The sequence below is a fragment of the Lissotriton helveticus genome, chromosome 2_1 (genome assembly GCF_964261635.1).
Source record: "Lissotriton helveticus chromosome 2_1, aLisHel1.1, whole genome shotgun sequence".
NCBI lineage: Eukaryota > Metazoa > Chordata > Amphibia > Caudata > Salamandridae > Lissotriton > Lissotriton helveticus.
In genome coordinates this window covers 464751211-464777375 of record NC_136059.1, presented here as the reverse complement: position 1 = coordinate 464777375, position 26165 = coordinate 464751211, and the positions used below count along the sequence as shown (strand labels likewise).

Sequence of the window (26165 nt, the reverse complement as noted above, 5' to 3'; positions counted from 1 at the left end):
GGAGCGATACAGCCCCCACCTGTATCCTCGACCCTTCACTTACTTCCTGCCTCGCAGTGCCCGGCTCAGCCTGGCTCTGCCTCTGAGTCTGCCAAGAGTATGTTATGATTCCAGTTATCAGTTCAGTCCTCCTTCTCTGCATTCCTAAAGCTACTGAATCGCATCAATAGATTCCGTCATTGTCTAGCCTTTACGTCTCCATGTAAGAGAAATACTGCATTTAATGGTCATTTAATATTCTTCATCACGCATTACATATAGAATAATGCATGCTCCAGTCTTAGAGTCCGTTAGCCTCTCCCCTCCTGACTCTTAGTTCATATCAACATGTTCCCTAAACATCAGATACTAGATACCGCTTAGGTACATGTCGCCCTGACTCTCCAGACTTCAGTCTCTGCTCCTAGCACAGAGTTCGAAGCCCCCAGCTTCTCCTAGTAATACGTCATTGCCAGTTTGCGCGCACCATCAGGTTAGAGGTCCCGGCTCCTCAGGTAGCCCCCTCCATGGTTTCCGCCCCATTCATGACATATTCTGTTACGTTTGCATCACATGTCTATGTATACGCCTCTGTTACACCCACTTTCACCCTTATCTTTCGCGACTGCTATTGACCACACCCACTGCTCCGCCTATCGTATGTATTGTAATGCAACTGTTTTAGTATATATGATCGTGTATTGTTATTAAAGGTGAGCGCGCTCATCCCAGATCCAGCCCCAGCAGCTGCTGGGCCCTGCCATCCTATTCCTATGCAGGTTGTCCTGTTCCTGTCCTTATGCTGTATTAAACCTGCAAAACTCCTACTACCTCGAATCTTGACTCTTATTTATTGAGCTATCTGTTATTCATTTATTCATCCAAAAATAGAGGTATTATTTATTTATTTACCACAATAACCAAACTAAATTCTGGCTGCACATAAATCGGGCCACAGTGTGTAGCACTAAGTGCAGGAAACAGTAAAAAAAATATCCAATTACCACACAAAATGTATCGAAAGTAGTAATAGTACTCTTCTCTTTGCTTCAAATTACCTGAATCCAAGGCTCAGCCAAATCCTTATATGCAGGAGGGATCTGTTGAACCCCAAAGTTAGTTAGATTGAAGTTACTATCAAGTGATCTTCTTGGTGAACCAGGCGGCTGGAGTGCTTGCTGTTGTGCAGAACGGACACTGGAAGGAGAACCCATAGGGCTAGGCAAATCATGACTGTCAAGAAAAAACACACGAGCTATCAATTTTAACTTCAGAAGTGGAAATATAGATTTTCAAATTATTAGCTTTTTTTTTTACCAGCATCAGAAACAGCTCCACATCGAGCTTTGAAAAGTAGACTAAGGTGAAAGACCTGAAATCTGCTCATACTTCCAAATATGATGTGGTTGTTTAGGTCTACGATAAAGTACTACCATTGAAAACTTCAATTCATAGGCCAATTAATCCCTCAACAGGTGGTCAAGTGTATTTGATTTTAATGCACATGTAAATTATTGCATATGTTCAGGACTTTCAATTTGCCTGCACAATAGGAAGAAAAACATTTGGGCATGCAATATCTACTATGACGTGCCTTAAAATCAACTTCGGTCTCTGCTAAATTTAGATTGCTATGAAAATAACAGTCAAGTACACATGCTTCTCCCTTATCATACTGTAATACATTGTTGAGTGCTCTCCAGAAACACATAGCTAATCTTGCATCACGCCAGTTGAAGTAACCACTTACTATTTTCGCTTTTGTACAGTAACTGTTTTAAGTACAGCACTTCTTTTTGAAGAACTGTTCTACAAGTATTAGGTTTCCCACAGCCGAAAAGGGTGTGCCCAAATGAAGGTTGTTTCAAAACTCAATGATAATAAATAAAGACCTTCTCAAACATGTGAACATGGTCAACTAATGGGAGTTAAACAGAAAGTGGACTCAATTGCTTCTCTTTCTTTTGAAGAAGGTTTATATTTACAGAATACCTTGGACACCCCTCAAGAACTAATACTGATGGGGCAGGATTCCACGGGAGGGATGGCTGGACAAAATATGCCTCCAAAGCTTAAGAACTAGCAGTTTTGCTTAGTTGTTTTCTACAGTGACCTATAGGATGCAGAAGAGTTTTACCTAAAACCAAGTTACCAGTTACAGGTCCCACGAGAGAGATTATAAATAAAATAAAAACAGATAATGCATTAACATACAAACATATCATGACAAACTTTATATGTTACAAATGTGGAAACTGCGGGAAAACAGATAGGAAAATAGAAACTTGTGTGAGATATAACCCACAAAGTGATTTGAAATAATGCACTTGACACAAATATTGTCATCATTGTATGCAACGTAGCGATGTAACAGACAATTTAGTTCCTTTTTGAATGCTCCGTAGGAATATTATGTTCTTATGACCAGGTGGATGGTGTCCCAGACACTGGTGACACAGCTGGGTCAAAGACTCCTTAGAGCATTTGAGTTTTTGAATGATAGTATTTTGTAAAGGAGAGTCTAAGCTACGAACTACAGAAATGGGCAGTGTTTGAGCTCAATAGGACGGGGAGCTGGAGTTAAGAGCCTTGTGAGTATTGGTCAATGTTTGCAGAAATGAATTGCCTCGATAGGAAGCCATTTCATTGTGATGGATAGGATCAAACTCTGTGCAAGTGATTAGCCTAGCAGATGCATGAAGAACCATCTCAGAGTGCCAGATTTAGGTATTTCCACAAGTGGGGAATTTTTATAGCCTTAATAGTAAAGTTTCACTTGATCGAAATAACTTTCAGAGATGAAAGGTTTACTACATCAATGGGACCTGAGCTGGTGTTGGGACTCTTTAGAAAATGAGGAAAAGTAAGCTTGCAAGTTCATGGGTTTGATTAGGAAATAATGAATTAGTCTACTGAACTGACCTATCAGTCGATTGACCTTGGGCATGAAAGTCCAAGAACTTTAAGAATAACGGGGGCCTTTGTTTTGACAAAAAATCCACACAGTCTTTCTAAAAAAAACAAATACCAAACAGTTAAATTCACTATGGATTATTTCAAGGATATTTCAATGTGTCTGTAGTGAGGAAGACATGTTTGAATGACACTGCTGTATCTTATTTAACTGATCGTGATGCATATAACATTGGGTCATAACACAATGAAAATTAAGACCATGGAAATTTGGAGGTAATCAGTGAAATACTAATTGAACATTGAGTGAAACGGGCAATAGAGAGGACCCATAAAATCACACAGGTCAGAAGTCTAAATTCCACATTTTTACACCATATTTACCAAAATCTCATAAGATAGTTGAAGGGCCTGAGAGCTTCTTCCCAGGCCAGATCTACAAAATAGCAAATTTTAATAATGACTCTAAGAGACTCCACGGAATATTATGTTGGAAGATGCTGAGAGGAACACAGAGATGGAATTGCAATCAGGCTATTGCTCAATCTTACTATTAGAGGAGTGTGAGAATTAATATATATAGAATTATAAAAAGTTTACTTTTTGTTTTCAAGGATACGTCATGATATTCCCTCTCCTAGTATAGTTATATTGTTTTTGTTTTCTGCAGTTTTAAAACATGTTTCAAATTGCAGTTGGTTATGGTTAAATGCAGCTCCTTAGGCTATCAATATTTTAGTCTCATTCGTACATTTCAATGCTATCAGTAACTCTGTTAAGCCCATCTCACATCTAACAACAGGACTAGTCATATAACCATTGATATATGATCAACATAGTGGGTTATAATCAGTGTGTTTGTGGAACAACTTTATTATGGAAGAGTAGATAGCAGATGAAAATATCTTCCTTTTGAAATTATGTATTTACTCATCTTTGTCAGATAGTTGTGGTTGGGAGTATTATTTGTTGAGACCTTTGGTTCACCATTTTGATAGTTTTCATGCTAGGGAAGTTTCATTTTAGTTTTTGGTATTTTATGACTTTTACACTATGCTCTGGTTTAGATTTTTCAGCTTACTTCCTTTTACTATTATTTCAATTCTGATAAACACTAACAGGATTATGCAATGTATGCCCTTTATTGGCATTGCAAATATATCGGAAGATCATCCTATTTTGGAGTAGCAGTAAGGGCCTGAGTTTTATCTAACTTTTGGGATCCAAACAAGGCAGGTCTTGCTTCTATACGCAGAGCTGCAGAAATGCACATATCACAATGGGTTATGCACCTGTAAAAATCATGTGACCGCCATTTCGATCTACACAGAGGACAGATCAGAGGCTCTTTGTTTCTTCTACATTCCTCTGCCCCTACAAAAAAAACACAACAGTAAAAGCAGTTTAATGCATGACGATTCTATGTAAACACATATTAAAGCAACTCTTAAAACTTCTTACACTAAACATTTTTATATTGGTTTGGTTTTCTTGATGCTTATGCAGAGTTCCAAAATCATGACATTAAAAGACACTCTTGCAGAGGTTTAAGCTCCATTGCATACAGTGGTTAGTATAGTATGCTTTTGTGTTGTGGCAGAAAAGGAGAAGCATCAGTACAGGGCTGCTTTGGAAACATTTAAAGCATTTTGCCGTCAAGTGTTTCAAATATGAGGAGGGAAGAGTAATTTCCCTTATTTCAAGAAGTGTTACTCCACAGGGAAAAATAGTTAAGCAAAAGTCCATTGTACAACAGGTGGGATGGTTGACTTGGAGGACAATGCACCAATCTATGACAGTATTCCTCTTCATGTGAATCGCAAATCAAAAAAATCGACTCCGATCATATAAATCGTGGAGTAGGCAGTTTGAGCTGGTTAAGTAGTTTATTCACATGCCTCATGTTCTCCTGTCATCTAGTTCTGGTTTCTAACACGGTCTCTTATTTTTCTACAAAGTTTCTGTATAGAATGACTCGCTACCACACTCTCAAAAACCCACAACGCCTTACACACAGACGCCACCATAGATTCATTGTATATTCCTCACCAGAATTATTCTGTCTGCGTACGAGGTTTATTTTTTTCTTATTGTGACAGTATCCAGCAGCTGCCACAGTAGGAAGCTCAGATATGATTTTACAGATTGTTAGAGGTAAGTAGTTTTTACTGTTTGCAGTATAGGTTGCTGTAACAAATGCAGTGCCCTCAACATTTAAAGCTGTTGGTAATAGAAAGGAGTAGCTGTAGCATTGAATAAAGTTGTTTGAACTACTTGTGATACAGTGCAAATATGGCATATCACAACACTCGTGTTTAAAAGTAGTGCTCAGTAGTGTTCATCTCCATCCTGATGGTAGTCCATTGGCTCCGCTTGCCAGACCGCACCATCTTCAAAACCAGATTACAAAGCCATCACAACTAAAACCCTCTTATCTTGCAGACAAGCTCACCATCTCTGATTTTTGGCACAGCCAGGACACCAATGTACTACAGATTCAGAAGTAAAAAAAAAAAAGCAGCACATATTTTCTATCTATGCACCTGGGATCTGCCTCGTATCCATCATGACTGCCCCAATATTGCACCAATTTAGGAAAGAGTTGAAGGCTCAACTTTTTCAAGAACACTACATCACACTGGATTAAACATCCACAACCCAACTCCTGTTGCTACCAATCATTGTTTTTAGGATTGTCCTGAACCCTGAACAGTGCTCTGTTGCCTTTTCGCCAGGCCTCCACCAGAGAAATACAATGTACATACATACATGTTTAAAAGTGTGCACTGATGTTCACATAGCACATTTCCAAATGTCCACAAAATCAACAGTGCTCCTTTTGTAGGTTCCAAGTAAGCCTGGGTGTGCTCATTAATACTTGCTTCGCTTTAGCCTGCCAAACCCAACCACATTTGACAATTAATTAAGCAATGCCCTATTTTGAGAAAGCGTTGCCATGATACACTTCAGAGAAAGCTACAAATTGCGGTTTAGTTTTCTGACTGACTTTAGGCAAACAAATATATTACAGCACACCTAACCTCAAGAACGTGTAAGCCTTTTTCCATCACCCTTTGTGGATTTGCAAAGAGACTCCAAAGGGGCACACATTGTCCTTAACTAAAACAATGAGATCCAACGAGGTAGTGGCAGAGTTCTTGGAGGTAGAAACCTAATGTTTATGGGTGCATCTGCTAACCCAAGAGCTGAATTTTTACTCTTAAAATTATCTTACAGTTGCCTGCGATGGATTACCATGCTTTCAAAACATTTTGAAGCATAGCATTCTCTAATGGTAGGGCAGCTAGCTTCTTCCAGACTTTTCATAAGCTCTTGAGGTAACCAAGTAACTACATTGACAGATTTTAGGATCTAAATTGTTAGGTTGACCGATTGAGGGTTTGGGTGAAATAGCTGGTTCTCTTACTGGTTCAAGTGGCAAAAGTGGTAGAATGCAGCATGGCTCAAAGATTTCAAAACATTTTGAAGCATAGCACTCTCTAATGGTAGGACAGCTAGCTTCTTTCAGAATATTCATAAGCTCTTGAGGTAACCAAGTAAATAAATTCACAGATTTTAGGATCTAAATTGCTAGGTTGACCGATTGAGGGTTTGGGTGAAATTGCTGGTCCTCTTACTGGTTCAAGTGGCAAAAGTGATTGAATGCAGCATGGCTCAAAGATTTCAAGTACTTTACAGTTCCATGCAAGTCTTGCTAACATGAAAGCAATGAGAATCATGTTCAATGAAAGATCATACTAGAGATGGAAAGAGTATTAGGAGAGGGGGAAGCATAATCAAATCTCTCTGATCAATTTACCGAAAAGGCAGGCTTCTTAGACCGGAGTAGTGTACACCAGGAGAAGGAACCTTGCCATATTTTTTTTATATGTGACTTCTTAACACATTCATAGGTGGAGTGCCACACTTTTGGCAATAACTCAATTCTATCTCCTTCTATATCTTTCACTCATTTCACTCATCCCTGCTTAGCAGATCTGTAAATCTGTTGCCCATTCCCAGTACATGTTCTGCTGTTAGACGTATCTGAGGACACAAAGCCAAATGAGCAGAATGTTGTGCTATTCTTAAAACGGGTGTTAGAGAGAGACCACCCACCCCCCTTTGCATCTGCAAGAAATGCATTATAGTGATACTGCCTGTCTGAATTAACACTGCTTTGATCCACTGGGAGGAAGGCGAGAAATGGAAACACTGCTTTTAATTCCAAAGCCCTGATATGCTGTTGCTGCTCTTTAAGTGACGACTTGCCGTGAAATATAAAGTCTGACTTGTGAGATATCTGCATTTGCCATTACTCAGACTACACTAGATCTTACCAAACCTTAGTCACTTGAGACCACTAATGTATAAAGGGGCAAGTTTGGAGAGGTGTCTTGGAAACTAAAACAAAGCATTAAGCCATCCCCCAACAACTTAATTATTTTGCTCAACATCAGAAACAGTGATGTCTGGAAAGAGGAATCGCTGTCTGAAATGCCAATATCCTCTCGCCTGCCTGATAAGCTTTTGAAGTGACAGAATTGGGTACGGCAATCAAAATGTTTATCAGTTGTAGCTGTACAAACAACTTCCTAGCATTGACGGTAAGTCCCAGTCTGTGCAGCAACATCACCGGCGTATGCTCAATCTTCCACCTAACATCAAGGGTAATGTGTACTGACTAATTGCTTAGGGAGAGAGAAATCTCTTTCTAGAGTTCTTCTTGCCCTAGAACTTCAACAAAAATTGCTCCAATCATACTGCTGAGCTTGAGGAAACTGCTAGTGACTTCGCCCGCTAGGAGCCATTCATGTCACCAATAGTGTTGCTTTGTCCTTAATACTGGGTGTCTGCCCCACAGCCACCTATGTTAATTTCACAGTTGATAAAGTGCATGCATAGAATATCCTCAAACAATCTCTACTTGTGGTCCAAAAAGATGTTCTCCATTGAACGGCATATATAGTAGGTACTGCTGAACCTCAGGTCCAAATTTAGACACTTGCAACCAAGAAAGTCATAACGAACATACTAAAACTGGTGATCTGTAGTTTGGAACATTTTCCAATAGTCACTTTTTTGCCTGCGTTTATTTACTCACTGTCCTTATTAGGTTATGGACTATCACCTGCGCCCCGTCTAAGAGAAATGTTTTGCCTACATGTTTCACCACTGAATCAGGGAACACATCTCTTACTATGCAAAAAATAAATAACATTATGGAGCTGCCTTGCATTACATTCTGCTGTCGAGGTGATAGCCCTCTTCTTCACTGTTGTCATAAAATGATGGTTTTGTTATCAGCAAGAGTTATGACAGTGCTAAAAAGGTTCTTAATCTTAAATTGAGACCACAAAAACGTGTTCTCTGATTATACTGGACACCAGTTCGCACAACGAAATTAGACTTGACCTTTTTGGGGCCTGTGGTACTGTGTGCAGCCATAAAATATGGTCCTGCAACAAAATGAAAAATGATTAGTCATGTACGCGACAGAACTCAGTTACTGGATGTTTTAGGGATGGCCTTTTTATTTTGCCTATTGTCATCTACACTGAATCTTAAACCCTACTGGAAAATAACAATGTTGGCCATACATGCCTTCATAGTGGCTGGAAACCGGATTCTGAATAATTGAATACAAAACACTCAATTGATAGAAGACTGGCTTGAAAACTTTTATTATCAGACATGAATGAATAATGTATTTATGCTGTACTGACAATGGTATGTTTGACAAAACATGGAGCAATTTCTACAAATTACTTGCCACATTTAAATCTTACATTTTATGCTACCATCTCTATCTGTGTCCTCCTTGTGTAGAGTCCTCTATTTGAGGAGAGGTGTGGCGCCGCGGCCAGGGCGACTGACGTTGGAATCTGGGGATCACGGTTCGATCCCCAGCTCCGGCGGCAGGTTAGCCCAGCACCATGCGACTCTGGGCAATAGCTTGCTTAATCTACCCGACGGCCCCCAGCGCCTATAGACCCTAACGGGTGATTGGGCGCTATACAAATGTGGATTATTATTATTATTATCTGGTCACAAATGTTTATCATCCCTTTAAGGTAGACAGAGACCTGGCTTACACCAGACTCCCATCCGGATATCCTGGCGACCCTCCCCCCGGATTATTACATCCTTAATGTAAACCGCCCACTGAGTCGCCCTGGAGGGGGAGTAGCGGCCATTATACATAAGAATTTCAGATTCCTCACCTCTGCCTCACTTACCTTACCCGGGGTAGATAATATTGTCATCAGTCTGGAAACCTCTGGGGGTGCCTTGGCGATTGTACTCCTCTATCGCCCCCCCCCCCCAGTCGATGCCATCGTTCCCTTTGTCCTTCAGTGAGCAGGTAGCTGACCTGCTTACCCTTCACTCTCGACTCGCCGTATTCGGCGATTTCAACTATTGGTTCGATGATGACCAAGCCGGGCCCCACGCTACTAAACTCTTTGAAATTTTGACAAACCTCAATTTGTCCCAACACATTTCCTCCCCTACCCACATCAAGGGTCACATCTGGACCCACAATCTCGTCCTGTCTTGCCCAGTCATCTCCCCCTGCCTCTGGTCAGATCATCACTTGATCGAGGTCACTATCTCAATTAAAGGGAAACTTAAGGCCCCCTCCCATCCCGGGGGACTGTGTCGTAAATGGAATTCTTATGACTCTCAGGGATACATTGACCACCTGACCAATACCCGTCCCATTACTCATCCTGAATCAAATACCGATTCTATGCTGGACGGGATAACCACCTGGCTGTCATCAGCCAGTGATACGTTCGCCCCTCTTACTAAATTTGCTCACACCAGACATGGCAACTCTCATCGCTGGTTCTCGGTGGAACTAAAAGCTCAAAAACTCAAATTACGCCACCTGGAACGAACCTGGAGACGGGGCTACACTAAGGAGGATCGTACTGAGTTTGTGAGGGCCCGTAATGATTACAAAAAAGCCACCACTAAAGCAAAGGCCGCACACATTACGGAAAGAATCGACACAGCCAGTGATAAATCTAAGGACATTTTTAAAATTCTGAACGATTTCTCATCCGACCACAGAGTACTCCCAACCAAGACCCCTACCCAAGAAACTTGTGACTCGCTCAATTCCTATTTTATTCAAAAAATTATAAATATCAAGAATGCTATTCCTCTCTCCACTCCTGTTAGCCCTCTTGACTCCCCCCCCTCTCAACCCCTGTTCCTTTAACCAGTTCCCACCAATCACTGTCAGCACTCTCTCCGAGCTTACCACTCGTGTCAAATCTGGTTCTCCTAGGGACTGCTGCCCCCCCCAAGTTCTCAGGGCAATTTTCTCTGCTCTGCCTGATTGTATTCTTCCCCTTCTGAATTCTTCCCTCAGTTCTGGCACGGTACCTCGGGCGTTTAAGGAAGCTATACTGGTCCCCCTTTTAAAAAAAACAGGAGCCGTCCCCGCTAACCCTGCCAATTACAGGCCCATCTCCCTCCTGCCCTACATCTCCAAACTCCTGGAGGCTTACGTTACCACCTGCCTCTCGGCTTTTATCGAGAGCTCCGGGTTCCTGGTACCCAACCAAGCTGGCTTCAGACCAGCACATTCCACCGAGGCAGTCATTCTAAAAGTCTTGGATACCCTTCGGGAGAATGCCGACAGAGGGTCCCCTCAGGCCCTGGTCCTCCTGGATTTGTCAGCCGCGTTCGACGCGGTGGATCATGACATCCTCCTCCACCGTGTCGGACAGGCAGGCATCCAGGGACCCGCCTGGGAATGGATCAAGTCCTTCCTCTCGGGCCGAGCTCAAACTGTCCACCTAGGCCCCTTCACCGCCACCCAGGTCCCCACCACTTGTGGAGTCCTCCAGGGCTCCTCCCTCTCCCCATTATTGTTTAACTTATATCTGCGCCCACTGATCCATTCATTGAGCATCTGGAACTGCACTGTCCTCAACTATGCTGATGACATGCAGATTATTTTCCCCTTAGATTCCCCGGATGCTGTATCCAACTTCCAGGCAGTAATGCTGCACATCCAACAATGGATGATTTCCAACCAGCTTAAATTAAACCCTGAGAAGACGGAACTCATCCTGCCTGGCACCAGCCCTCTATACTGGGGCCCCCACTTTGGCCAAATGAGCTCGGTGCGCCACCTAGCCCCTCGAATTCGGTAAAAAGCCTGGGCGTTACCATCGATACTGACCTCTCCCTAAAAACCCATGTCGGCACCATCATCTCTGCCAGCATGTTTCAGCTACGAAAAATTCGCAAGATCTCCCACTTATTTTCCCATGAATCCCTGGTGCAAATTGTCATTTCTCTCGTCCTCTCCCGCTTGGATTTTTCCAATTCTATTTACTGGGGGCTACCCAAGTCCCTCCTCCATCGCCTCCAGCTGGTGCAGAACCAGGCAGCAAGACTCATTTGCAGAACCCCCAAATGGCAATCCGCCAGGCCTCTCCTGGCCAAGCTGCACTGGTTACCTATTGAACAGCGAGCTGCTTTTAAGATTGGCTGTCTGGTATATAAGGCCCGGCAGTCTAAGGGCCCGGCCTTCTTAGAATCCCTCCTCAACTCCCACTGCCCGGCTCACAATCTTCGTTCTGCTCATCTCCACCTTCTCACCACTCCGACGGTCAAATTAAAAAAACTGGGCGGCCACAGATTCAGCTTCCTAGCACCTAAACTATGGAATGCCCTCCCCTTCCATTTCAAAACCTCCGGCTCCCTACTAAGTTTCCGAAAGAGCCTAAAAACCTGGCTCTTCTCAAACTTCATTTAAACTAGGCCCTCCACCCTCAATCTTAATCACAGCGCCAGGAAACCTCCGGTGTCAGCGCGCTCTATAAATACAGCATAAGATAAGATAAGATAAGGTCCGTGGAACTTTGGAGTGAACGTTCCTTTTGAAGTTGATCCTCCATGTTTTAATGTTTCCTCATCAGAGGTTTGTTTGGCACAGTTGTGTCCTTAATTCTAGAGGCCGTCTTGGCCCTTTATGCAGTGTGTGTGAAAAGGAATTTTGGTCTCCAAGAAACAGTAGCATTGGGCTCGTTGGCCTGGACTAGGAACTGCTGATTATCCTTTTCAACCATGTTCATTATCCCAGTTGGACTATAGCTTCCAATTGTCACCCTTAAAACTCTTCATAAGCCTTCATGACCTCTCTGTGTAATAGATCTAGTACCGTTCTCAATGATGCCGAACTGGCTTTTTGGATCAAAAGTAAAGACTTTCCAAACACTTAGATCTGTTGTCCGTCAGTCATGAGTAAAATACATAAAGGGCTTTGATAAATGGTAACATGATCAGTGAGTATTGAGTGTTGTATTAAGTGTGCTCCCTTAGCATAACTGCATTAGGTTCCCTCAGACTTCAAAATAAAAGGGAGTCTTCTTGCTTAATTATATAAAAGTGGATAGAATGTTTTGGTGGGCAAAATTGCCCAATCGGTTTCTTTAACTATAGGGGAATTTAATATGTTGTTCCCTCACGTTTGTGGTGACTGCTGCTGCAAAGTAAAGTAATATCAATATTTTATTTCTGTTTTAAGTTATCCCAAAACAAACGGGAGTACATTCAAGTAAGTGAGTAGTATCTCCTTATTTCGTGAGAACTGACAATGTAAACTAACAGCAATAGATGCCTCTTCTGTGAACATCAAAACCAAATCAGAACTGTTTAATCATAGGTGCTTATTTGTTTAAGACACGTACATTTAAACATAGCTAACAGCTTAAAAGATAGTACTATAGAAATCTAACAACTGTACCAGGGGATTAAGAGTAGGGGCATGCAGTGGCTTGCTCTGTTGTTCAGATAGCTGGACAATTCTGAGAAGGAACTTGCATGGGAGCATGCCAAGATACTAACACCGAAGAAGCAGTGATGAAGACATTACAGTATCCGTGCCATGGTGACTTAGGAGATGGTAAGAGCTCTAATAGCACATAAGGTGGCCCAGTGGTTGCACACATCATATAAAAATGTAATGATCCTGTATATCAAAGATTCAAATCTCAACCAGTTGACTCACTCTTTCAAACTCCACTTACAAGTTTAAAACTCTAAGGCAAGCTTAACCAGAACAGAGGCAAGGCCTGAGACATCTGAAAGAAACTGTAATGTAAGGGTAAGAAATGGAACTGACTGGACATAGCTAGATTTAAATATATTAGAAAATCCTTATCGCTACAAATACAAAACAGCTGGAGGAATTTGTACATACAACCACTCCTGCCAGATAGCACGAAGCTGGAAAGAAAAAGGTGGTCAAGAGTGTTCATATTATTAGTTTCAGCAGACCTAAAAGCCTGGAAAGGCAACCAGATCTGCTTGATGGATGCTTGTTTTGTTATTTGGTTGAATACATCAGACCACTCGTTTTCTTAACTCTTGGCTAACATGGCATTACCCAACACCCAATTACACCGAATGGCAAGACCTGTTTAGGATTACAGGGGAACAGCACACATTTGAAGCAAGTAACAAATGGTAACAAGGGGCAAGCAAAATACTAAAAAGCTATTTGTTTTAACAAGATCAAATACGATTATCTCTAACCTCTAAGCAATCGACCATCACTATAAACAAAGACCTACAGTTTCTACATAAGAATACATTCACTACTTTGTTGTATTGTAGAATGGCAGTAGTTTCAAAATTTGAATGTGAATGTTCATTATGATGCAGTAACAAATTATGAAATACACGTACAGATGGACATGCAGTGATGGTGCAACTTGTTCCGACACCCTTCTTCACATATAGTTAGGCTCTCCTCATCCAGCATGCCCAGCAAACAAATTGGACACATTTGTTCTTCTTCATCTTTCACGCTATAAAAATTTGGAGACGAAAAAGATTTAATACAACTTATTCAAAATATGCCTTTTACAAACAATTATCCTGTGGCAAAGTCCATCACTGTTACTGAGTAATTTCTTACTGGATCGAAAAAATCTGAACAAAACAATATTCCACATTAAGAGAATCTCAAACATGCATGTTTCAACCAAACATCTCGACAGAAGCCTTTTTTCCTTGTAACCCCAAAACTAGAACCAGGTTTGGAAGAATAATCCCATTTCACTGTAAATATAGTAAAAAAAATATATTTATAAAAAAAAACACATTTTAATGTAACCATATGCAAGAGATGGTCATTACAACCACCAAGAATTGATAATGTAGCAAGTATGTAGTTATCAATCCTGAAATATGTGCTTGCTATTGGTCATCAATGTATTTTTTTTAGCTGTCCATTTTTGTTTTTTTAAATACGTTTTTATTAGGATTTTCAATCATCCTACAGTATCATTTGCGTATAAAAGCACAACCTGGTAATAAACTTCATACACAGTAGTACAGTTTGCATTCTGCAATATATTAAACTATGGGACATAACTATATACAGATAATGGTACACTTGTCAGGTACAGTTGATGTAAGGCTTACAGGTTGCAAGCCAAGTCTGACCAACTGGCCAAACAGTAACATCAAAGAAAAAGAAACAAAGCATTACAAAAAATCCGAACCATCCACAGCAATCCCAACTTTATAATGAGAATACATTTGGGGTATGTCCTTGTTAGACCTGTCAGCCTTAGGGTGGTCTCCCCTACATTTTTGCCCTTTTTGCCTCCCATTTTTATCCTATATTTTGTTGGACTTAGGACTCTGGGCGCCTCACCACTGCTAAACAGTGCTGAGGTGCAGGTGCTCTTCCCTAAAACCTTGTGAGGCTGGCATATCTGCCACAAGCCACTGCTACCGCAGTAAGGTTTAATCCTCCAATAGGCTAACATTGGGAACCTCCCCTTATGGAATAACTTCTGACAGGGACCTAATAAGTCTATCATGTTTGGTCTTGTTGGACTCGGGCGGGGAACCCTTTCCAATGATATATAGGGTTTGGGCATTACTACGCTAGGGATCCCACTTTTATAAAGGGGACCTTTTCCTGCCTACACTTAGATTAGGCTGCAGACTCCCCCCTCCCCTCTGCGTACTGATAGCCTGCCTGGGTTGGGAGGTGGGAGTGGTGATTCACACCTTCTTCCCTGGGATGAGCTGTGACGGGCTGCCCACTGTAGCCTTAATGGCCTGTCTCTCGTCACTGTGACAGCTAGGTCAGGGAAGGCAGGGAACATACCAGAACACCCTGGACTCTTCCAGAAGCCCCTGCCCCCAGACCCTTCCAGAGACTTCCACCACTTTCTAGCCCTTAGACTAAAAAGATATATAAGGGAGGGTCCTGGCCTCACATTCTTGTTACACTGCTGGTCCTGGAAGAATCCCTGCTGGAGTGAGGACTGCTGCGCAAGAGGATTGCCACTGGGAAGGAGGCTGACTGCTCCAAGGAACTGCTGCCCCACAACCTGCTGAGCTGCCCTACTGTCTGCTGATCCTGCCCTGCATGTGAGACTGCATCATCACCAACAGAGTGTCTCCACAACATCCCAAAGGAACTACTTTTCTTTGAACCACATTTTAAAGAATCTTCAACCTTTTAAAGATTGCCTTTTTGGGACTGCACCCTTTTTAAGCTAAAGGAAACTACCTGTCCTTGGACCCCAGCGTTTTAAATACTGCCCGTTGGAACAGCAACAACACTCTCAAGATTTGCCCTGCAACGCTGTGCCTACCCTCAGCACTGCTTGCCCCGTGATCCTCCCGAGGGCTCTGTGATTGCCTCTGCTTCTGGCGCAAGCCGACTGAAACTGGCCCTGAGGTACCCGCCACTGGGAACGGAGCGCGCTGTGTAGCGCTGAGAAGCGAAGCGCTGTGTGGCAGGAGGCTCCGTCGTTTCCAGGACTTGGAGGCACTGTTAAACGCTGTGCTAAAGGAGTGCTGTGTGGCTGTGACCCCCACCCGTGCAGCGCCTGCTGAGCCTAAGGCCCCGGGGGGAGAGGAGCCTCGCACCCGCGCCCGCAACCACCACCCCAGGTAACGCCTCAGTGCAACCAGGCTGCTGTGAGGGGGAGGGGTGCAGGTTGGCCGGGTACCTGTGCTTGGCTGGGAACCGTCCTTCACTGACTGGCCTACGGGGCATAATTACTTGGTAATTGACACTGGGGCATTATTTAGCATTACCAGCAGCGCCTGGGCAGCCGCACTTCCTACGCTGGGAGCATCATTTCTATGAGAGGCACACTTATTACGCTACAAGGGAACTTTGGCCTAAGAACCTTCCCCCAGTGAATTTTGACCATAAGAACCTACCTCAAGTGTACTTTTACCATCCAAGGACACTGTGAGAAAGACATTACCAGCAAGAGCCCTTGGCACACATGAGCTTTTGGTGATTTGATCAGGCCTGGGAACTGGATTCATTCTTATTGATTATTGATCTTGCTTGGAAACTGGAATCCTTTTTATTATTGATCAGGCCTGGGAACTGGATTCATTTTTATTGATTATTGATCTTGCTTGGAAATTGGAATCCTTTTTATTATTGATCTTGCCTGGAGCTGGATTTACCTGCTTTTGGTTCTCGCATAGTTTTTAGATAAAGAAATTCTTATTCTTATACCAAACTGGTGTGGTGTTCCTCTTGTGAGTGTTTTTACTGTGTCATCGCCGTTGTGTGTTGCACAAATACTTTACACATTGCCTCTGAAGTTACGCCTTTGCTGCTCTGCGCCAAGCTACCAGGTCGGAAGCGGTGGTCCCTACTTGGACTAGGGTGCATACCCCTGCCAACTAGAGACCCCGGTTCTAACATTGGTGATCGAGCGGTGGGATAGGACTTGTGCTTGTGTAACACCACGCAGCGACGCAGTGTACACCGCAACCCTACACCTGACTCTACTGAATTTTTGTCTACCCTCTCCAATTGGCATTTTTGATTTTTTTTTTAATTCTCCCTGACTGGCTGCTCTTTTTAAAAGTCCTTTTGCCTAAGTCCCATTTGGTTTTCTCTACAAACGTCTGAGGCCCCACCTAGCAACATGGAATTCGAGCTGGCCAATCTGGAAGTTTACACAGTGGCGCAACTCAAAGAGTTCTGCGAGGAGAAAGCGGTGCCCTTCAAGCGAAGCGCCAAGAAGGCAGAGCTTCAGAAAGCTTTGAGAGCATGGGTAACAGCCCACTCAGAAGGAGATGGGGACGAGCAAGGACCAGAGCATGACGCCACAGGAAACCTTGACCTACTGCACTTGGCGGGAAATGGTAATTTGTTACCAGGTACAAGGGTACCTTCCAGGGCAGGCAGTAGTGTATCAGTGAAGAGCCTGTCCGTAGAGGACCTGGAGGACAGGAGGGAGGAGAGACAGCTCAAGTTGGAGCTTGCCAAGCTGGAGAAAGAGCGGGAAAGAGAAAGGTGGGCCATGGAGCAGGATCGCGAGAACAAGCGACTGGCTATGCGAGAAAAAGAACTTGCCCATGAGCTCAGCCTGAAGGAACTGGAAATCCGGGCCCTAGAAGTAGGGGCCAACAGCAACAAGAATGGTGGCAGCGTACCTATGGAAGCTTCACGTGAGTCCAGGGTCTTTATGCCTAAAGATGTGATGGCCAGTTTTAACGTGGGGGATGATATTGATAAGTGGTTAGCCGCCTATGAGGTATCTTTAAGAGCCCATGGGGTCCCAGAGAGTTATTGGGGGGGTGGTTTGTATAAGTACCTACCTCCAGATGTTAGGGACACCCTCCTTTACCTAGAGAAGGAAGACCAGACTAACTATTCTGTCATGAAAGCCGCATTGCTTAAGAGGTTCGGTCTTACCCCTGAGAGGTATTGGCAGAGGTTTAGGAATAGCCACAAACACAGAACTGGGTAGACTTCCTGGACTACGCTAGTAAAGCTTTAGATGGTTGGGTGAGGGGCAGCAATGTGCATGACTATGAAGGGTTGTATGACTTGTTTTTAAGAGAGCACCTTCTAGAGAAATGTTTTCCAGAGCTGCGCCAACACCTGGTTGACCGCAAGTTCACCAAGGCGGACACCTGGGTCAGTACCAGGGTGTCCAACAAGGGTTCTGGGGGGGACTCCCAAAGGGGTGGTCAGGGTTCCTACCAGAAGAAAGAGGGGGGAGACAAAAAGAAAGTTTCCCAAAGGCCCCCAAAATAATTCACAAGGGAAAGGGTCTGGGTCCCAGCCCCAATCTGGCCACCAGAAGCCCACTTATCCTGACAAAGGTCAGCAGCCCAGAATTGTCCGGTGCTATGAGTGTGGTGAACTTGGACACTACAAGGGGGATCCCAAGTGTCGCAAGAGAGCACCACAGCCCACTGGAGGTAAAAACCCCGGGGTGGCTAGTGTAGCGCTTGGGGAGGAGCTGTCCCTAGATGATGGGAGTGAGGGGGCAGGGCTTGTCCTAGTGTCTCTGGGAGACAGTGAGATGGTTCCCAAGGTCCATGTGCCCTCAAATACTACCAAGTATAGGAAGTGGGTCACCCTCAATGGTCGGGGGGTGGAGGCCCTGAGGGACACAGGTGCCAGCATGACTATGGTAAGGAGTCAGCTGGTGTCCCCAGAGCAAATAATTCCCGATGCGGTCCATCCAGTTGTGATGGCTGACAACAGGGGGGGTCACTATCCCATAGCACAGGTTCCATTTGAGTGGGGAGGGGTTTCAGGCCTTTTAAGAGTTGCTGTGAGCCCTGCCATGCCAGTGGACTGTCTGTTAGGGAATGACCTAGAGCATACTGCCTGGAAGGAGGTAGAGCTCAAAGCGCATGTGGAGATGCTGGGGTTACCGGAGTGGATTTGTGCTACCACACGGTCTATGGCTGCCCGGAAAGGGAGTCAGCCAGGGCTGTAGCCTGTGAAAATGGCCCAGCCAGCTGCTAAGAAGGGAGGAGCCCGAGGGCGTGGGAAGCCCGCCCCTGAGCAGTCACCCCGTGAGATGGATGGGGCACCTGAGGAGGTCGCACCGGAGTCCACGGAGGGGGACGTTGTTCCCTTGGGGGACCTACCTACCCCTGCAGGGTGGCAGGTGGAATGAGGGCCCACCAGGGAGGAGTTTTGCCGGGCACAGAAGGAGTGTCCTACCCTTGAGGGCATGAGGCGACAGGCCGAAGCCCAAGCAGCAGGCAATGCCTCCGCGAAGTATCATATTTACTGGGAGGATGGGCTCCTTTACAGTGAGCCCAAGGCTCCTGTGCATGGGTCATCAAGGGCCTTAGTGGTCCCCCAGTGCTACAGGGCCTTTCTTTTGGAACTGGCTCATGAGATCCCATTGGCAGGACACTTGGGCCAAGACAAGACCTTTGCTAGGCTTGTCCCACATTTTTATTGGCCGCAGATGAGGATCTCCTCAGACACATTCTGCAGGACCTGTCTGACCTGCCAAGCTAGTGGGAAAACAGGGACTAAGCTGAAGGCTCCCCTGGAACCGCTGCCTGTCGTTAGCACCCCCTTTGAGAGGGTGGGCATCGACATTGTTGGGCCCATGGATCCACCGACTTCTTCTGGTCACAGGTTTATCCTGGTTCTGGTGGACCACGCCACCCGGTACCCAGAGGCTATCCCTCTGAGAACCATCACTGCACCTGCAGTGGCACGGGCCCTGATGGGGATTTTTACCAGAGTGGGTTTTCCCAAAGAGGTGGTGTCCGACAGGGGTACCAACTTTATGTCTGCCTACATGCAAGCCTTGTGGAAGGAGTGTGGGGTTACTTATAAGTTCTCCACCCCTTACCACCCACAAACCAATGGTCTCGTGGAGAGATTTAACAAGACCCTAAAGGGCATGATCAGGAGTCTGCCTGAGGGCCTGAGGAAAAAGTGGGACATCCTCTTGCCCTGTTTGCTGTTTTCCTACAGGGAGGTACCGCAGAAGGGGGTGGGTTTCAGCCCCTTCGAGCTTTTGTACGGTCACCCTGTTAGGGGGCCTCTCAGTTTAGTGAAGGATGGGTGGGAGAAGACTCCAAGGAGGCTTCCCCAGGATGTAGTGAGCTACATGCTGGCCTTCCGTAGCCAAATGGCTAAGTTGTGGAAACAAGCTTCTGACAACTTAGAGGCCAGCCAGGCGGTAATGAAGGAATGGTACGACCAGAATTCTCACCCTGTGGAGCTAAAACCTGGACAGAAGGTGTGGGTCATGGAGCCTGGAGAGCTTAGTGCCCTCCAGGATCGCTGGACAGGCCCTTATGAGATATTGGAGAAGAAGGGCAAGGCCACTTACCTAGTGGACCTTAAAACCCCCAGGCAGCCCCACAGGGTGCTACACGCCAACCGCCTCAAACCCCACCATGAGAGGTCTGAGCTTACCTTACTGATGGTAACTGATGGGGCTGAGGAAGAGGAAAGTGAACCTCTCCCGGACCTCTTTGCTTCCAAAGAGAAGGATGGATCGGTGGAGGGAGTGGTCCTCTCCCCATCCTTGACTCCTGAGCAACAGAGGGACTGCCGCCAGGTCCTGGGGCAGTTCTCCTCAGTGTTCTCCCTTATCCCTGGGATTACCCACCTGTGTACCCATGATGTGGACACAGGAGACAGCCCCCCTGTCAAGTCCAAGTCTTACAGGTTGTCAGATAAGGTGAAGGCCAGCATCCAGAGTGAGGTCACTAAGATGCTGGAGTTGGGGGTGATAGAGCCCTCCAACAGCCCTTGGTCCAGTCCGGTGGTTCTGGTACCAAAAGCTGCCCCACCGGGCACCACACCAGAACTTAGGTTCTGTGTGGATTACAGGGGACTGAACTCTGTGACCAAGACTGACGCTCATCCTATCCCGAGGGCGGATGAGCTCATTGACAGGCTGGGGGCTGCCCGATACCCGAGTACCTTTGACCTCACGTCAGGGTACTGGCAGATCGCCCTAACAGATGGAGCTAAAGAGAGGTCCGCCTTTTCCACCCCAGAGGGCCACTACCAGTTTAGGGTGATGCCCTTTGGACTGAAAAATGCTCCTGCCACCTTCCAGCGGCTGGTGAACCGGGTCCTCTCCGGTTTAGAGGCCTTCTCTGCTGCCTACCTGGACGACATAGCTGTGTTCAGTAGCAGCTGGGAGGACCATTTGGGTCACCTCCAGGAAGTGCTTCAGGCTCTGCAGCAGGCAGGCCTGACTATCAAAGCTAGCAAATGCCAGATAGGGCAGGGGTCGGTAGTCTACCTAGGACACTTGGTAGGAGGGGGCAAGGTGCAGCCCCTACAGGCCAAGATAGAAATTATCCTGGCTTGGGAGCCTCCCAAAACACAGACTGAGGTCAGGGCGTTCCTGGGCCTCACAGGATACTACCGCAGATTTGTCAAGGGTTATGGCACTATTGTGGCCCCCTTGACTGAGCTAACCTCTAAGAAACAACCTAGAAAAGTGATCTGGACAGAGGCTTGCCAAAAAGCCTTTGACTCTCTAAAGCAGGCCATGTGCACCGCTCCTGTGCTCAGGGCCGCTGACTTCTCCAAAGAGTTCATTGTCCAAACGGACGCCTCAGAGCATGGCATAGGGGCAGTACTTTCGCAACTCAATGAGGAGGGAAGGGACCAACCAGTAGCCTTCATCTCCAGGAGGCTGCTCCCCCGAGAACAGCAGTGGAGTGCGATAAAGAGAGAAGCCTTCGCGGTGGTCTGGGCTGTGAAGAAGCTGAGGCCATATTTGTTTGGCTCCCACTTCCTGATCCAGACTGACCACCGGCCCCTCAGATGGCTCATGCAAATGAGGGACGAGAATCCCAAATTGCTGAGGTGGTCCGTTTCCCTACAGGGGATGGACTTCAGGGTGGAACACAGACCCGGAGTAGACCACGCCAATGCTGACGGTCTCTCTCGGTTTTTCCGCCTTAGTGATGAGAACTCCCTGGAGGTTGGGTAGTTCTCCCCACTTTCAGCTGGGGGGGACATGTGTTAGACCTGTCAGCCTTAGGGTGGTCTCCCCTACATTTTTGCCCTTTTTGCCTCCCATTTTTATACTATATTTTGTTGGACTTAGGACTCTGGGCGCCTCACCACTGCTAAACAGTGCTGAGGTGCAGGTGCTCTTCCCTAAAACCTTGTGAGGCTGGCATATCTGCCACAAGCCACTGCTACCGCAGTAAGGTTTAATCCTCCAATAGGCTTGGAACCTCCCCTTATGGAATAACTTCTGACAGGGACCTAATAAGTCTATCATGTTTGGTCTTGTTGGACTCGGGGCGGGGAACCCTTTCCAATGATATATAGGGTTTGGGCATTACTACGCTAGGGATCCCACTTTTATAAAGGGGACCTTTTCCTGCCTACACTTAGATTAGGCTGCAGACTCCCCCCTCCCCTCTGCGTACTGATAGCCTGCCTGGGTTGGGAGGTGGGAGTGGTGATCCACACCTTCTTCCCTGGGATGAGCTGTGACGGGCTGCCCACTGTAGCCTTAACGGCCTGTCTCTCGTCACTGTGACAGCTAGGTCAGGGAAGGCAGGGAACATATCAGAACACCCTGGACTCTTCCAGAAGCCCCTGCCCCCAGACCCTTCCAGAGACTTCCACCACTTTCTAGCCCTTAGACTAAAAAGATATATAAGGGAGGGTCCTGGCCTCACATTCTTGTTACACTGCTGGTCCTGGAAGAATCCCTGCTGGAGTGAGGACTGCTGCGCAAGAGGATTGCCACTGGGAAGGAGGCTGACTGCTCCAAGGAACTGCTGCCCCACAACCTGCTGAGCTGCCCTACTGTCTGCTGATCCTGCCCTGCATGTGAGACTGCATCATCACCAACAGAGTGTCTCCACAACATCCCAAAGGAACTACTTTTCTTTGAACCACATTTTAAAGAATCTTCAACCTTTTAAAGATTGCCTTTTTGGGACTGCACCCTTTTTAAGCTAAAGGAAACTACCTGTCCTTGGACCACAGCGTTTTAAATACTGCCCGTTGGAACAGCAACAACACTCTCAAGATTTGCCCTGCAACGCTGTGCCTACCCTCAGCACTGCTTGCGCCGTGATCCTCCCGAGGGCTCCGTGATTGCCTCTGCTTCTGGCGCAAGCCGACTGAAACTGGCCCTGAGGGCACCGCCACTGGGACCGGAGCGCGCTGTGTAGAGCTGAGAAGCGAAGCGCTGTGTGGCAGGAGGCTCCCTCGTTTCCAGGACTTGGAGGCACTGTTAAGCGCTGTGCTAAAGGAGCGCTGTGTGGCTGTGACCCCCACCCGTGCAGCGCCTGCTGAGCCCAAGGCCCCGGGGGGAGAGGAGCCTCGCACCCGCGCCCGCAACCACCACCCCAGGTAACGCCTCAGTGCAACCAGGCTGCAGTGAGGGAGAGGGGTGCGGGTTGGCCGGGTACCTGGAGTGTGAGCTTTGTGCTTGGCTGGGAACCGTCCTTCACTGACTGGCCTACGGGGGCATAATTACTTGATAATTGACACTGGGGCATTATTTAGCATTACCAGCAGCGCCTGGGCAGCCGCACTTCCTACGCTGGGAGCATCATTTCTATGAGAGGCACACTTATTACGCTACAAGGGAACTTTGGCCTAAGAACCTTCCCCCAGTGAATTTTGACCATAAGAACCTACCTCAAGTGTACTTTTACCATCCAAGGACACTGTGAGAAAGACATTACCAGCAAGAGCCCTTGGCACACATGAGCTTTTGGTGATTTGATCAGGCCTGGGAACTGGATTCATTCTTATTGATTATTGATCTTGCTTGGAAACTGGAATCCTTTTTATTATTGATCAGGCCTGGGAACTGGATTCATTTTTATTGATTATTGATCTTGCTTGGAAATTGGAATCCTTTTTATTATTGATCTTGCCTGGAGCTGGATTTACCTGCTTTTGGTTCTCGCATAGTTTTTAGATAAAGAAATTCTTATTCTTATACCAAACTGGTGTGGTGTTCCTCTTGTGAGTGTTTTTACTGTGTCATCGCCGTTGTGTGTTGCACAAATACTTTACACATTGCCTCTGAAGTTACGCCTTTGCTGCTCTGCGCCAAGCTACCAGGTCGGAAGCGGTGGTCCCTACTTGGACTAGGGTGCATACCCCTGCCAACTAGAGACCCCGGTTCTAACAGTCCTCATTTCTGGTCTCCCAAAGGCGTTTCCTTGAAAGAGGGATCCTGAATACAGAGAAGAGGATGTGTGAGCAGCAGTGGGATTGCAACTTATATTTTTTAGGTCGATCTGGCGTCAACTGCGCACATGCGCTGTCGAGCTCGCGAGATTTAATGATATGGGGGGGGTTTCAGATATGGGCTTTAAGCCCCGCCCCTCTTTCCCATTCGCTGGCGTCACCGTTGATGCTAAACGGTGGCCAGCCATTGGGAAAGAGGTGTTCATGACGTACAGTTGTCTCTTTTACAGACGGCCCACTTGTATGGGCTCGTCTGACTTCCTTCTGCCGCAAAAGGTTTCTAATCTTTATGGGGCTGCATGGAGCAATAGTCCTTCCAGGACCTACGAGCGCTGTAGACAACGCTCCACGAAGAATAGAGCGTCACCATCGTCATTCCAGTGAAGTTTTGCTCCTCAAGTGATTGCCTCCCCTTGAAAATGACATGTCCTCTATTGCATCTGCGTACAAAACTAACCGATGGAAATCTGAAGCCCGTCTTGGCATGGCAGGGGTGAAACGTGTACTACCGCTTCAGTGGGTCCATTGACTTTTGGGTTTAGAATTTAGGGGTTCCATGTGCAAAAGTGTTAACTCTGGGTACACAGAGTAGTTGTTGGATTATACGTGACAGTATACTGCTGTTCTACTAGTATCAAAGCATTAAATATGTACTGAAGTAGCTGTTTTAATAAGCTAATACAAATTGTCAAACAGTTACTAATAAAAAGTGCCTTCAATGAAGGGAACAATAAATCACACGTATTCTGCGCTCCCTGCAGTGCCTGGCGGAGCAGCCCCCGCCCACCTCGCACCGACCCAACTCACCCCATAGGCTATAGCCTGCCCTCCCTGCTCTCTCCATCTGAGAAATTCCCTTCCCCGGATGGCCCCCTCCCTCCTCTCACCCAGTGACCAAACCAAACGCTGCCTCTTCCCTAGGTGCCCAAGCCAGTGCCCCCCCCCCCCACCGCTCCTGCTTGCACGCCCCTTCTCCGGGCACCAGATAAGCAGCTGAATCTCTTGTGGGTAAACCCGAGAGACCACAGCTCCCCGGGCTAAATGTCCTTCGCGTTCAGCAGGAGAGAGAGTGGCTGCTGCTTGAACTCGTTGCAGTGCTTACCTTAAATGCCTTAAGTGGCAAGGGTTTACCCAGACCTGGGTCCTGTGTTCACCATGCCACTGGAACCAAGCTACAACCAACTAACGAGCCACGAACCAGGCGAAACCGGTCTTGGGTTGTTAGTGTTCCGGTTCAGGAAGGACCTGGCCTGTCAGTTTGGGCTGGTCTGTTCTCAATGGAGCAAGGTCAAGGCTGTTTTTGCATATGGCAGGGTCTGAACTGAGGTGATGTGTCCGGCAAAAGAACAATGTGTTGGTATGATATCCCTAGCGATTGCCAGTGGTTAGACTTACTTTTGTGTGTGTGGTGTCCCTAACTTGCCAGCTGCTGAAATCCTACCCAGTTTTGTGACCTACAAAAGATGTAAGGATGAGTCTGCCTAGTGGAGTTTGCATCTATTCCTCTGTGTGTTACGCCATATTATTTTCACCTACTTGTAATTGCTGCTTAGAGTGACCAGACGTCCCGGCTTTCCCTGGACGGTGCCTGATTTTGGAGAAGTGTCCTGACACTTTTCTCCAACTGGAATAAATGTCCCGGTTTTTGGATAGTGGCCTGGTTGAGCACAGAAATGTCCTGTGTTTTGTTTGAGTGGTGGGAAGGGAAATCCTTTAAAAAGACATTTTCTCTTAGGATTTCCCTTCTCTTTCTACAAGCAGCAAGAATGTGATTGTGCCAGCCATTAGAACAACAGTGTTTCCAAACCGCCAGCACAACCCTGCTCTGTTCACTGAAGTCTAAGGTCACCGCCTGCACCAAGATCCATCCAGCCACCAGTGTGACCTTGCTTTGCCCTTTAAAGCGAGCATGTGGACTGCAGCAGAATTAAGCAGCAGCCAGAAGCACAAGCATTTGCAATGCAATAGGTCTTTAGTTTACGCAAGTTTAAGCTATTGGCATTGTAAATCACAATGCCTTTTATTAATGTTTTGAAAACAAAAATAAAAGGCATTGTTATTTGCAATGTCAATAGCTCACACTCCCGTAAATGCAGGACCTATTGCATTGCAAATGCTTGTTTGGAGTAGAGAAGTGGTCAGACAGTCATAAAACTTTTATGCTAGCCTAGTGGAGGGGGACATGAGCCGCTATGGTGGTCTGGTGGTTGTCCTTGTTGGAGACTTCAGTAAAATCATGTAGCATTATGTCGGGTATATCGCTAGAAGTCGCTTGAGAAGGTTT

At 46.1% G+C, this 26165-nt stretch overlaps 1 protein-coding gene across 1 annotated transcript in view; it reads right to left on the bottom strand.

Moving 5' to 3' along the window:
• Positions 1-26165, bottom strand: part of MAP3K1 (mitogen-activated protein kinase kinase kinase 1) — a 563015-nt gene that overhangs the window by 234405 nt on the left and 302445 nt on the right. The window contains exons 7-9 of the mRNA XM_078675109.1: positions 13606-13727; positions 4185-4266; positions 1038-1212 (exon numbers count right to left, since the gene is read on the bottom strand). Of these exons, the coding sequence (XP_078531235.1) occupies positions 1038-1212; positions 4185-4266; positions 13606-13727 (379 nt within the window). The remainder of the gene's footprint in view (positions 1-1037; positions 1213-4184; positions 4267-13605; positions 13728-26165) is intronic.